Source organism: Cebidichthys violaceus, unplaced genomic scaffold (genome assembly GCF_023349555.1).
Source record: "Cebidichthys violaceus isolate CVI_PGR_0920_01 unplaced genomic scaffold, fCebVio1.0.p SCAF_28, whole genome shotgun sequence".
In the NCBI taxonomy this organism is placed as follows: domain Eukaryota; kingdom Metazoa; phylum Chordata; class Actinopteri; order Perciformes; family Stichaeidae; genus Cebidichthys; species Cebidichthys violaceus.
Window position 1 is genome coordinate 3,190,001 of NW_027176461.1, and position 14,648 is coordinate 3,204,648.

Below are 14,648 nucleotides of genomic sequence, written 5' to 3' on the forward strand. Positions count from 1 at the left end.
CCGACGTCACAGTGCTTTAGAATTTAGTTTCATGAGGAAAATACCTTCTGTGCTGAATTCAACACATGTGAACAGCTTTGGAGAAGGAGTTTTCCCCAGCATACAGGCTAAGCACAGCCTATTTTTCAGACTGGGCTCCTTGGTTATCAGTCTTACCAGGTTGTCCCTGCTCGTATAATGAACCATCCAGCCCTCCTTCACTACAGTGGAGCTCCGCCTCTTGGTGTGTTTGATGGACTGGACCACCCGCATCAGAGGGATGTTGCTGCTGGTGGAAGGGCTAGACACACACGTGCAAAAAAAAATAATAATCAAGATTTCATGAATCAATATGACAATTACTCATACTTGACCTGTAGCCAGCTCATGAAACCCCTTATATTTATTCTTCTAACCACCCGACGTCTGGTAGGTCAGGAAGTGATGCATTTTATGTTTGCAGCAGGGGCAACACTACTGGAAACATAAAACGCACGCTGCTGGTGTAGAATAAACATAGGAATTGGGCAGTTGGACCTGGTGATTTAAAACATAGCCGCGAAGTCCCCGGTTTGAATCAGGCTGCCGACCTTTCTTTTCTTTTTGTTACCTTTGTTTGTTGTCATGTCTTCCCCCTTCTCCCTCTTGTTTCCTGTCCCTTTTTACTGTACCAGCCATAATGTTTGTCTCAGATAACCACAGGATAACCTCTACTCAAAACCAACACCTTCATACCTAATAGTCTTGATGGGCTCTTCGTCCTTCTCTCTATCCAATAAGGGAGAATCCATGTCGAACATCCTCTCATCTGGGGTGGAGGGCTCCTCGGGGTCGTCCAGTCCTCTGCCGCCATCCATGTCGCCACTGTCCACCTCCATGTTATCCATGGTAGTGTCGGAGTCTGGTCCAGGGCTGGCTGGCTCTACACACAAACATCATTATTATCATATTTCAAAGTGCAACTATCGCAGACATACCACTGTGGCTGTGAACTTGGATGTAGAACTTACCTCCGTTGAAGTCCACCTCCCCCAAACAGTCCCGAGGTACCTTTGAAGCGCATCGCTTATGGCAGTTGAATCTGCAGTCTGACAGATGGAATTGGAAAAAAAAACAGATAAGTGTGGCAAAGCATCACCGACACTTTCTAAAATCAAACCACTCATCTAAAATCCTACCTTTACACTGCATGCCCTGGCGAAAGAGACCCTTGAGCAGACGCTTGCAGTACTGGCAGATAGTGGGGCGAGTGTAGGTGTGAATGGCGAAGGTGTGCGGCACCTTGACCCGTCCCAGCACCATCTTCTCCATCCAGATAGGCCTGCCGCTCCAGGACAGGATCCTCTTTCCTGCCTCCTGATGGGACCTCTGCTGCGGGGGTTGGAAGGACGGAAAGAAACAGAGAAGATGGAGGGACGTTGGGAAGAATTTAAAACCATATGCAGGAAGGAAGTGAAAGAGAAAAATAAAGGAACAACAGCCTCAAAGGGAGTATTTGAGTGATTGGGAAAGACAGAGTGAATAACGGTATGGTAGTAGGAGAAGAGAAAGAAATCAGTGGAAAAGGGAAAAAGAGATATGTCATACTGAGCTCGCATGACTTTGCATAGTTAACACGATCCCGGTGGTCGAAAAACGGTTATTAGATCTGTCAGGTTTTACCAAATATTTAGTTCAGATTTTATAGGAATGAACCAAGCTGGAAGATCCTAACAGAAATGGGAAGGAAGCTTACTCCATTTTCATAAATGAGTAGATACATAAACACCGACTTTTAATGTCATCGGCATAATTACATTTCCTGATGACCTTTTCATGGGGACACAGACGAGAGGGGAATATTCCAGTGCGGGCTACAGTGAAAAATGTTTCATTAGAAGGATCTCTCCGCTGAGCGCCGCGCAGCTCAATACAATTTTCTGCATCAGTGGTGTTCTACAACAGGGCTCAGGAGAGTCACCCATGGAAGAGAGCCAAATTTGATCAGTGTAGAAGAAGTTTAACAGTCGAGACAAAGCTTGTGAGCAGCGTGCGGACTGACTGCCTCGCATTCCTGGCCAGTTCACCTTACTCCCCGTCTGATTTAGGACGACGTCTAAACTCCGGGCCAGCTCATTTAATGTGTGAGGATGATAAAAATCATTACCGCTTCATTTAGAGAACAAGCAGATTCTGTCGTCTTTCCAACTTTTTCACAATGCTCTCTTTCTATCCATTTCTGTCCAAGCACATGCATTTACGCAACCACCAATGAAGAACTCACCTCGTCCAGGACAACCACGGCATTCTCCGCAGGTGCCGGTCGGGGGACAGAGAGGCAGGGTCCGGGCAGTGAGACATTGGACAGTCGCCTCTTCCTGACACCAGTACAGTTATTTGGGATCTTAAAGGCGCAGCGCTTGTGGTAGTTCAGCCCACATCCTTAAAACGTGAAAACACAAATGACATCAGTCACAAACGCTAAGCTAGTATGGAGGCTACAGATTACATCGACCTGCGAGGTGAAGAAGTGGGTGAGCATATTTTCATTCTGCAAATCGGCCACACGGTGGCACCACCGGTGGCTTGAAAGGAAAATATTTTTCACAGTGCCACTGGAAAATAAATCAATTTCACTTCATTTTAATTTCAGTCAGTGGGGACCTCAAAGGCAGCCTGATGATATGAAAATCAAAGAATATCATTCAAATCTGATCCCATGAGGACGAGCACACTTCCACTGGGATCTGAAAGCATTTCACTGGCTACAGTGCCAAATCTTTCTTGTTTGTTTGCATATCTCCCTGATGCATTGTTGAGATCAGAGACGTGGTGTGTGTGTGTGTGTGTGTGTGTGTGTGTGTGTGTGTGTGTGTGGATACAGTAGGAAAGAGGATGCATTTGCTCCCTTCAGTGGAAGGTCTTCGAGTTGGTTTTCACATTGACACAGCAGCAAGGTGTGTTTTTGTGTGTTTATGTCTAACCTTCACATTTAAGCCCCTGCCGGACGAGACCCCAGAGCATCTCCCCGCAGTAATCGCAGAAGGTGGGGGCCTTGTAGGAGTGGACGTAAAGGGCATGGGGTCGGATCTGGAAGTCTTCAACTGTGGCTTGAGCTAGAAACAATACACAAGTGGTCGAACTAAAAGTTGATAAAAAGCAAAACCAACAGAGGAATCAAAAAGAAAAGAATGATGACAAAAATATGACAAATAAATCAAAAAGACAAGAAGAGAGCAGCCATTTATCAAATGTATTTCACACGTTTTTTAATGTAAAACCAATATCTAGTCTCACTTTATGTGTGTAAATGATTCTAACAGAACTGAGATTCTCTCTGTAAGTGCTCCGATACAAGCCGTGTCTACACTGCTGCAACAGAGGGCGCCACATCCGCAAAGACACTTCTATAACGTCCTAACTTTATGTATGAAGGTGATAGGGCACACCTAGGAGACACCAGAGAAAATGCACAGTTATATCAGTCCATCTTTGTTATGAAGAACACCGTATCAAAACCAACAGAGCTGAGGACACGTCCCCATGTCTCTCTCTCTTATTTGTCCTTCATGTCTGAGCTGTTTTGTGTCAAACACACACACACACACACACTGAACTCATTGTTGGAAGCGAGCGTTGGTTAGTCATGGCTGTGAGTCATCAAAGATGTGAGGATGCGTAAGATATGGAGGAGACTGCGGCCCAAACCTGTGTGTGCAACTGAAGCCAGCAAGGAACAGCTTGCATTAGCTGTTCCTGCATCAGCAGTGACCAGTCTTTGTACTCGGGTTAAACAGAAATACCTGATCGGTGGCGATAGTGATGTCATAGTGTGTGTGTTTGTGTTCATTTCCTTTAAGGTTCTCAGCTGTTGCGACTGTGATGAGATGCAGACCTCAACAACAAATATGACATGTGGCCTGTAAAAACAAATAGACACTTCCTTTGCTAAGAATCTGCTCCACATAAAAGAAAGGAGAAAACATCCTTTAAGACAGAAATCAATTCAAGATTTGGAGCAGAAAAAAAACAAACTTTAAGATGTCACAGAAATCCTCATATAAAAAAGCCGGGTCACACTGAATTAATCAGATCTGTTAGCTTGACAAAGCAACATTTCCAAAGGCAGGACAGGTTCAGGGTCAACTCTACGGTCATCTCAAATAACAAACCTTATTTTAATTTTCGACCCACTTCCTGGACCGCTGCTAATAAATCATCTGAGTCACGTCACATTTATCCGCACCATGAACACAGGCATTTTTTTTTTCTCCATTTCAGAGAAATACTGGTTGGGGGATTTTTTTTGAAGTTTGGGTTTGATTTGAGAGAGAGAGAGAAGAAAGAACTCCGGCAGGTCACATGTCACGGGGCGAACGCAGCTCCCTGGCAGAGACACATGAAAGGCGGCATTCATGTGCTTTTTCACACACGTCTGCAAAAACAACTGGCCGCTTCTTAGCAGTCGCGGCGTTATGTAATGCCCCGTCGTGCTAATTAGCATCAAACAACACCAAACATAAACTCGACACGTTGTTTTTCGGAGGCCTTCTCACGAAACGGAGAGGCTGACATGAATGCACTATCTGTTCGCTTTGAGGCACAGAGCCTTCGCTCGGAGGCCCCAAGTTTCCATCCGACAAAAACAAGTTTGTCATGTTTATGACAAACAGAATGTATTGTAAACTATCAATTTCACACTGCCAGCAGTGGTGAAGAAGGAGCTTGTGTGGCTGAGTGTTTAAGGGAGTGAAAAATGGAACAAAGGGACAACCGGTCGGGGCTAAACCTCAAAACCTCATGGGCCGAGATGGCCTGCGCAGTGTCCGCTGTGTCCAGAGCCGCCCCGCACATCAGAGCGTGTTTACAGTCGGCGTGTCTTCTACAATCACTTTTTGCAGGGAAAACAAACCCTCTGCTTTGAGCCCACGGCCAAGAAAAAGGAACTTCTGCCTCCCTCTCGCAGCGAGAGAGATATTCAGACCGTCTCTCTCCCACGGCCACGGAATCCAACAACAGGTCGGTTCAGGAAAACATGGAACGGAAGATGACAGGAGACAAACTGCGGGGCTCATATTTTCCTCTAAACCGAATGAGGGGCTCGGGAACGTGGATCTCCCACCTTGCGCTTCTCAAACAAAGATGTCTGACACCACGCAAAGTGCCTCTCGTGAAGAAGGCCAAGTTTATTTGAGCGTTAAATGAAATGAGAAAAAAAAAACCTGTGTTGCACGTGTAGCAAATCTGGGATCCGACTCGTCTGTGGCGGTTTTCGTCAGGTATATCTCAAGCTATAAACTGTCAAGCTCCACTGCTGGGGCTTACACCTGCAGATGGATTTGTTGAGGTAGGAGGGATTAGAATGAGAGAAAGCGAGGAGGGAAAGAGAGCAACAGAGACTGACACAAAAGAGAGCACAAGACAAACACAGACAGTCAGAAACAAAAAGGAGGAAGTTCTCCAGTCTTTAGTCTACATTCCTCAGCCCTGATGCCTGCAGTATCCTCAGATCCTGAACCTATACAATCATCCCCTGCCTAAATCCCCGCAAACAATACTCTCAGCCTCTCCCCCTCTCTCAGGAGAGAGGGGGAGATTTTCAACACAGGTGGTGTCAGGTGCTTCCCAGTGGAGACAGATGGAGCAGGAGAACGGATTAGAGCCGAACAGATACTCTGAGCCGCTCGTTGGTCTCAGTGCCGCACAGGAAGCCGATTCATTCATCGCGGGAAACAACAGAGAAAAACCAAACACCTGCGTAGCCGCCCGCTAGAAAGGTTGACAATCTGATGGAAACTTTGATGAGGAAGGAAGAAAAGGAATTTATCACACAACAGAAAGCAGGTGAGCGAGCAGGTGGAGCGCCCGGAGTGATTCACTGGCAGCAAATTCAATTGACAACATCAAATCGAACAAGAATAATAATTCATTTTGACTGCAAAGTCTCAGTGAGAACAGAGTAATCTGACCCACTGAAGTTGCTTTGAACAAGACACTGCAGGCTGTTTACTGGAAGGTTCGTCAACCATGACGAGGCATAAAAAATGGAACACATGAAGCTTCCTCCACTTTATTAGTTTTAGAGCTGCAGTGACTAATCAATTACTTGTCAACCATTTTGATAATCAATTCATCGGTTGAGTCATTCCAGCTTCTTAATTGAGAACATTTTCTGGTTTCTTGACTCCTCTGTGACAGTAAACAGAATAAATTGGAGTTTTCGAGGACGTCATGTTGGGCTTTGGGGCGGCGCTGATCAACATTTGTCACCATTTTCTGACATTTTGTAGAACAAACAGCTAATCAATTAACTAAGAAAATTAAACTTTTGAATTTGCCAGGAGCTGTTCACAAAGGTCTGTTGGGTTATTTTTTTCCCTCACAAAAATGCTAAGTAACAATTAATAAAAACCATTCAACACATTAAAGGGGGGGGGGGGACACTAAGCTTCTATTCAGAGTTCCACTGCAGCCTACATACCAGAGAGCACCACCTCAATGAGGTCTCCTTCGTGGATGTCCTCCGCCGAGGTCAGCCTCTGCAGGATGTTCTCGTCGTTTAAGTCGTGGCGGAACAGCAGGATCTTGTCGTACATGCCAAAGAAGCCGCACTCTGGGAACTGGAGAGAGGTGGAGATACAAGTGAAGGTGTTAGTGAAATTGGGAGCCTTACAAATAATGACAGATGTAATGTGAGACAAAGAATGAGGAAGCGACACTGATCAACCCTGTACCGCTCATATTTTCTGCAGTAAACCTTCTGTGAATACACACAAGCACACACACACACACACACACACACACACACTCATATTACATCATATCCAGTGGCTTACATCACCATCAGTATTCTGAACCCAGTGGCTAGGGAAGAGAGCTCCTGCTCACACCTCCTTTCCTCCCTTCAGAGGTCTCTACACTATAACGCAGGAGGAAATACCACTAAAAGCACCCTTCAGTGAAGAAGAAGTGAGTCATGTACGTGACGTATCAGTTATATTCTTTAATAAGTGCACACAACGAAGAATCATCTGGAGTCCAGCATGGCCGAGGCCCCCCCCCAACTCAGCAGCCACCGTCACTGACGATGTCTGGGCTGAACTAAACCTCTGCGAGCCGGGTCTGACCTGGAGCGGAGTGCGCCCACGTGAAGTCACATGATCACGCAAAGGGGGCGGAGAAGGAGACGGGGAAGGAGGAGGAGGAGGTAAACATCCTGAGAGGAGAATCAGCTCACAGGAAGTGCAGCGGCAGTCAATACTGAGTGAGTCACTTCCTGCACCGAGACAAGCCCTCTTAGAGAGCGACGTTCTTGACACAAGGAAAGGGCTACAACCAAATGATATGAGCACATACACAAAAAAAGTATATGCATATGCTTAATATTGCCTGCTCATCATAACTTCACTTTGCCAACCGGAAAAAGCCAATCAACAGTGGTCGGATGTTCAGAGCTGTCCTGCATGGTTTGTATCAAAATGGGAATCGGGGGCGCAGTTATTTCGCACCGTGGCTTGGGCCTAGTCGCAATGCCAAGCAGGCTGGTACTGGAGGATCCACCAGCTGTTTCCCCCTGAACCAGGGTCACGCACAATGGGCCACATAGAACAATGCCACTGCGGCCCCGGAGCACCGGGGGTTGGCAAAGCGTCTGGGCACGGGACACACAAGACACCTGGAGCCATTCAACTGCCAAGAAACACAGATACAGAGACGGCAAGACAGATTGATGGCTCCGAAAAACATGGGTGTATCGGATGACTTGTGTCAACAAAAGCCAGAGGAATGAACCGTCAGAAGGCAAAAAACTGACTTCTGCACAGAAACTGATGACTACTGAGGCCTGCTCTGGTCTTTCAGGCCACAGGCAGAGAGGCTAACTCCAACAAAGGACCTTGTCCCCCTGCCCTGAACCTACACTCTGATCTCCCAGCGGAGGAGGACAAGTTCCCTTCAGGGATCAATAAAGTACACCATAACATCACTTCTTGGACAGCAATGGGTTTTCCCATGAAAGGCCCTGCTTAGAATAGCAGTCATGAACTGTTCACTCTTGGAATAAAGAACATGCAGCCGAAGCAGCAATATTCCTCGGTGTACATATTACGCCACAGTTGCGCTGCACATGATTCAATGTAAGGCACGTTGGACCAATCAGCCAGTAACCAGGATATTGTTTCTGGAAATATACTGTGATATTTATTCACTTCACCTCCAATGTATCGGGCTGGAGATAGATAACTCACTGGCAGGTGTATCAAAAACCAAACTATCAGCATTGCTGGATTCTACTTGGGGTAATTGCGGGGAAATAAATGGATGAAGTGACCCTTGTAAATAAATATGACAATTCAATTCAAAAAAGGTTGTGGGTTCAAATTGATTGGAGGTCTTTTTCTGAAATAGAACCACACCGTTCTGACGCGCGCTCACAAGCCGCCATGCCACTGATGAGTTGGTAATATTAGAAGTGAACCTCCACAAACACCGTGGGCCTGTGGTGTGTTTGAGGATATTCACCGTAAAGAGACACTCTCACCCTTCCGTGTGTTGCACAGGAGTCTACCACCAACCCATCTCCTGTGTGAAGACGATTCCCTCTGCATCGCAACTATTGCAAACGCAAACATGCAAAGCTAACAGGAGAAGGTTTTTGCTCAGCCCTGATTGTAACACAAGGCGCGTGCCTGTATAGTGGAACATTTCCAAACTGGACATACCTACATCCTAAACCCTGTCACCGTCTGCGGTGATTAATGCTACGTGGCTCAAACCAACACCACGCAGGCAGTGGGGGCATCCTTCCTGAGCCGGCTGCGGTGTCACGGAGGGCTTTTTCCTCCACCCGAACCCGCACGCACATGGGTCGATGCCCAAATCTAGCCAGCTGGAGTCACCTCCTCTTGGCACCCCCCCCCCCCCCCCCCCCCCCTCCCATGCAACACTTTCCACTGTATAGATCCCAGGTCTCATTCCAGAGCCGGAGCATCTGCAGGCCAGCACGTATAACTGCTGCAAGGGGCAGAGGACACTACTTTTTTTCCGTGGTCCATTAAAGCAAGAGGAAGCCTGAGAGGTACAAGAACAATAGAGTGGCAGGTTTAGGACACATTTTAACAGAACGTTGTTCAGATCGTACAGATAGAGCGATAATGACCTGTGGGCGCAAAGCAGCTCCCGGCACACACTCACGCAAAAAAAAAAAAAAAAAAAAAAAGACCAATCACCCTGACACACCATCACCCCGCACATGCTACTGCACACTTCTCCGAAGCCCGTAGTGACCAAGCATGTCTTTTGTCATCTTCAAACGGGAATCCATTCAGCGGAGCAGCCGCGACCACACACGCACACCAAAGACCTCGGAGCGGAGGAGCTGTGTGTGGGGTCCACAAGTCAGGCTGGAAAGACGAGTGGAAAGGGGCTTTGCAGTGGTAAGCTTTTGTTAAACGAACTAATCCGCCATTGATATGCTAAATCCTGTTATAAGGAAAGAGAGTGAGAGGCAGGAGAGAGTAGGAAAGAAGGGAGATGAAGGGAGAAGGGGGTGAGGGGGTGAGGGGGTGAGGGGGCGGGACAGATCTGAAATATGGTCTTATTTCATTGTGGGGCCAAAAAGAAATTACCTCAAGACAGCCATGAAGAAATGATCTGGTTTGAATAACCACGTGTGTATTGATGCTTTCTCCTGCAGAGATGCTATCAGTTGCAAAATGGTAAAATTAGGGAAACAAACTCAGAAGTCATAACTCATCCATGTACAACATTACCAGTAAAATAACACAAAACCAGAGTGTGAAGACAGGCACTCAGTCACAGAAGACGATAAAAAAGCTTTTGTCAAAATAGAATAGAGTTCACGTGCGGTCGGACCTTTGTGTTTCTGTGCAATGGGGTGATGGGTGGCTGAGGTGGGTGGTAAAGGGGAAGCAGCGTTGCGAGCGGTGCACAGGCTCTGACAGATTGGCCATGTGATTGCAGCGAGGAAAAGTATGCTGCTCGACCTCCGGCTGCCACACACCTTTATTAGTCTGGCAACAGGCCAGACAGATGTGGAGGACAGTTACAGTGAAAAGTCCCGCTCCAGATCCGTCTGCATGTACATACTGTACATGTGCAGCTAAGTAAACAATGCATGAACAAAATAAACAGCTCGCTGTAGGTCATGTGCACACTATTGCAGAGCCGTAACTAACGATTACGTTATTTCTTGATTAACCGTTTAATCATTTGGTACCACAGTTTCATAAACCTCAAAATGATGTCATCACATAGCTAACTTTTTCAAAATGCAGCAGTTGCTGATTGTTTATCTGTGGTTTCCAACGATGAATCATCTCCACACTCATATGCATTTTAAAATGCATCCTTTTATTTCCTGTCAAAGTCAGCCTTTCATGCACACGAACAGTGTTTTGGACCAACAACAATGGATCTTTTCACAAACACTCTGGATGCAGTTTTTGTAATTCTGCATGATTGTCATGTGATCTCTCCCATCGCACTGTTGAGTGAGCAAGTCTCTCACTCGGCTACTTCTGACTGTTCAGACTGTTGTTCAGCTCAGGTGTGCTGAAGCTTTAGTATGGATGAGCTATAGCACTATAACATCAGAGGGTAGAGGAATATCTAAGCTCCCTGCAGAGGACGGAGCCTAAAGATCTTCATCAGAGTCAGGAGGCATAAGGCCGTTGTTCATTTAGCTTGAGGTGGCGAGATAAAAGCTGTCACAAGATCAGTGTGATAAAAGGTGCTTTTTTTTCTCAGCAGATAAATAAGTCCATTGACTGATATCTCCAATTATCTAATAGAGCCCCGGCAACAGATCACACTCCCCCAGAAGCCACAAGATGTTTTTTTTTTTTTATGTGTTTCTGTTTGAAATTTGAAGAGACTCCCTAAGAACACATTAACGAGAGAAGCTGGCTCAAATTACATATACATTCAAACTTGGTAAATAACTCCGAGCACGACTTGATGAGCTCCACAGTAAGCCATGAAGCCAGAAGTTCCACTGAGCCACAAATAGGAAAACACTTTTCTACGCCAAAACAATGGGGAAACAGTTGTTTGACTTTGAGGTGTACGTTAACGACCACAACAGAGAGAGATATACTCTTCGAGGAGTCGTCAAACGAAGGCATTGGAAAATCCAATTATGCGCTCACGAGAGCCGTGGGGGGAAAAACTGTGTAATTATTTTTGTTCAAGTCACATCAAACACTGTGTGGAAAACTGTGTTAATTTATTAAAGTCAACAGTGGAATTGTATTTGTTTTCATTACGTATTATTAATGTGATGCCCAGCAAAAGTTTTCCACGCAGCACACTGCGAGAAACACATGCGCAACGAATTATACAATTACTTGAAGTGGGCATAAACATAATTCATTTGTCACATGGAGTGAAGCATCAAAAGACGGCACACTGGAAACACTCTGCTTTTCCACTGTCTTGTTCAACATCAAGTGTTTTTTGGTCCTCCAGTTTGCTTCTCATTTGGTTGTATAATTTCTAAATAATGAACTTTGATGGTGCAGATGTCCTCACTGTACTTATTGTTTTACTGTCTCAGGGAGGGAATGTTCCAAACCTAATGAGGTGGATGGAATCAGCAGCGAGCAGAAAGTTCTGTTAAAGTGCTACGACAACCATAAGAGCTCACATGAGCGAGCTAACACGTTGTTAACCTGTTGTGAACTTTAGAGGTGGACAATGACTGCTAACAAGCTCATGAAAGCTTCAAGTTCGCTTCTGAAGCATGAAATAACTGTGGCTGGTTCAATTAAACAAACATGCGAGAGAAAAGTATGGTAATTTATTCTTTTATTTTTACGTAATCAAATGCCCCGATCACGCTTTTTTGCCGCCGATGGTCAACGAGTCATATCGACCGATACGCCGTCCGGAAAAATAATTTGCTTTTATTTAAAAAAATCTTTGCATTAAGTAGTTTTAATTCTACATTATAAGCTGTGAGAGCTAGTGTAAGAAGGTTTAACGGGTCATAATTCTATAATTTTTCACGATTACATTTGAAAACATCATAACATTTAAGTTTACCTTCGCCAAATACTTTCTACGGGAAAGAGCTTGAACTCATCATAATGCATCTTAATGCAACCTAAGCAACTGCATACGATGCGCTTCCCTTCTCTGCAGTCAATGCATGCTTCTTTTCAATGGTACATTACATAAAACCATTTGCTGGCCTAGGCCAAGGAAAGCACAATACAGCTGGAGGCAGAAAGAGCGGGGGGAGCATTACCCTCATATGGTTTATATCCAAGCAGGCATCTCTATACACTTGCAGGATCAAGCAAACTCATCCCATCCCTGTCCACAATACACACACATTCATAACATGTGCTCCTCCTGAAGTCTTTTCCACAAAGGAAGACTCCACTAAGTGTAACCAACTGCAGCAGCCACATGCTGCGGAAGGGAAACTCGTTCGGTGGCGGAGCGGCAAGAAAAGCTGTGACTTTCTCACTCTAAGCGCTGACTTCTCGTTTCCTTCCATGTGGCAAAGCATGGCTCATGGCTCATACGTATTTTTGCTGCATGAGGCTGTGTCATCGTGGAGCACGGCGGTGTGTTCTTCAAAACAACAGATCCCGGTCCGAGTGACATCTGACGCTTCTCGAAGCTTCAGCCGAGCGTGGAACGGAGCTTTACTTGAAATACATCTGGCGCTACAGTCAATTTCAATGTGCACCTCACCGTAGCGATGCACTTCCGCAAACTGTAACGCACACCGCACGAGCTGAAAATCTCCATCAATCAGCTGCAACTTCTCCTCGCTTGACGCGGCTGCTTTGTACAGACGAGACGCAGCGTTGCGACAGAGCAACTGTCTTGTTTGAGCAACTAAACCACTCCTCGCCCCTCGTCTTTCTCCTGTATGTGTGAGAGAAGGGTGAACACTGCAGCCTGACTGAAGCTTGAAAAAAGTGTTCATCTGCAATTAATTCCCTGTTGGTTTCCTTCTTACCATAAGCTGAGAGCTGCTGAGTGTGAGATTGCAGCCTGTGTGAGCATGTGTGTGTGTGTGTGTGTGTGTGTGTGTGTGTGTGTGTCTCCACTTCTGGTGCAGACAAGGTGGAATCACAACTCTTAACCGCTGAGCTTAGGCCCAGGGCCTTGTCCTCGCCCCAGCGTAGCAGGAGACTCTACACCTGTTATCCTAGAGCTCTCTCGATCATCAGGAGACGCTAACAGCTACACCGCTTACCCAATTTACATCCACCACAATGGCTGATGGTTTCCAGCCAAATCTCGTCCTTTTTTTTTTTCTTTTTTTTATAAAGCAATTGCTCTCCAAAGAAAACCCCGCAATTATTTCACCCGTCTTTTGGCTATTTGAATCCGGAGAAACAATACTCTTCTGCGGTCATGTGGCCTGCAGAGTAGAAGCACTGAAGTGTAGAGGAGATAATGGGGATGAGGTCAGCGTTTGGTTGCGAGCCGCTCTATCCCCAATGACAGCACGCATGACAGAAACAGTCTCTCTCTTCGATGACTTCACACGCGTGGGTGTTTGCTCGCGCGCACACGTATGTGAGCGCGTGTGTTTGCGTGAGTATCGCATGCATTAAAACACTGTCCAGAGGCCAAGCGGAGAAGAGGAAGGCTGAGTCACAGGATCTAAGGCCTCTCAGGAAAGAGAGCAGTGTGATCTAAGACATGCTTGGCCAGGCCCCCGCACGCTGCTGATGAGTTATAGCCCCGCCGCGATCCTCCGCCAGCACCTCTGCCTCGCAGATACACTGCAGTGCACACTCCATCTCCCCCTCTCTGGCCTGGAGTAGCCGGGAACAGCTGCCAGATTTTACCTCCACGCGGGGCAAATAAACAGGTGAACTCGGGGGGTGGGGGGGTGGGGGGGATTTATGGGAGATTGATGGCGACTGCACTTTCTCTTGTTCTGGCGGAGCAGGAGGTCATGAGGTGAGCGGTAATAGCAGGATGTAGGAACATGCTGCTGTTGCTCAACAGAGACATTAATAATAGCCACAGGTTCGGCAATACAGAAAGTGGGCAGGTACTAGTAGAGGTTTTTCGCTTTCTTTATGAGTGATAATGAGGACTTATTTTTACAGACGTGCTTTTGTTGAACTAGCGGTTTCACAGAAAAACAGTTGTACCTACGTAAAAGAACTACACTTAAAAAAAACCCAACTAAACCAAACACTCAGTAGAGCCAAATTCCAACAGTCAAGCTGTCACCTTATTCACAGCCTGGACACCCAAAAGGCAATTTCTCTGCACATTTGAACACGCAAACAAGAATAATGTGCACACGCAGCGTCGAGAAAAGCCATTTGAACGCCTGCTCCGCCGACCGCAGCGGCTTTGGAGAGCAGGGGCAGAGAGAATGTGGAAACAGGGAGCGGCTCAAAGGGGGAACCAAACCGAACGGCGAGCGCGGCGGGAGAAAGAGACACGGTGACAAAAGGAGTCATGCTGAGTGGCTGACTGTTTCCTCTCGGGTTTCAAAACGCTCAATCCAATCGAATAAAAGTGGAATCGTAATACAGCTACTTTTCTTTCCATTTGGCCCTGCGATGCTTTTCACCGAGGGGCGTTTCTTCGGACCTTTTTTCCCTTCATAGCGCAGGTTTCGCGTTGTATTCTACGTGTAATTGCACTTCTCCAGCCACCCTCCTATCAGTTTGACAGATCACTGA

The 14,648-nt window shown here is 46.3% G+C and overlaps 1 protein-coding gene across 3 annotated transcripts in view; it reads right to left on the reverse strand.

Moving 5' to 3' along the window:
* Positions 1-14,648, reverse strand: part of prkd3 (protein kinase D3) — a 33,273-nt gene that overhangs the window by 9,934 nt on the left and 8,691 nt on the right. For 2 of the 3 annotated variants that reach the window (XM_068721827.1, XM_068721825.1), the window contains exons 3-9: positions 6,440-6,578; positions 2,943-3,074; positions 2,243-2,400; positions 1,158-1,350; positions 990-1,067; positions 715-901; positions 157-280 (exon numbers count right to left, since the gene is read on the reverse strand). In XM_068721827.1, the coding sequence (XP_068577928.1) occupies positions 157-280; positions 715-901; positions 990-1,067; positions 1,158-1,350; positions 2,243-2,400; positions 2,943-3,074; positions 6,440-6,578 (1,011 nt within the window). The remainder of the gene's footprint in view (positions 1-156; positions 281-714; positions 902-989; positions 1,068-1,157; positions 1,351-2,242; positions 2,401-2,942; positions 3,075-6,439; positions 6,579-14,648) is intronic. The other variant, XM_068721826.1, reaches the window with a different exon arrangement.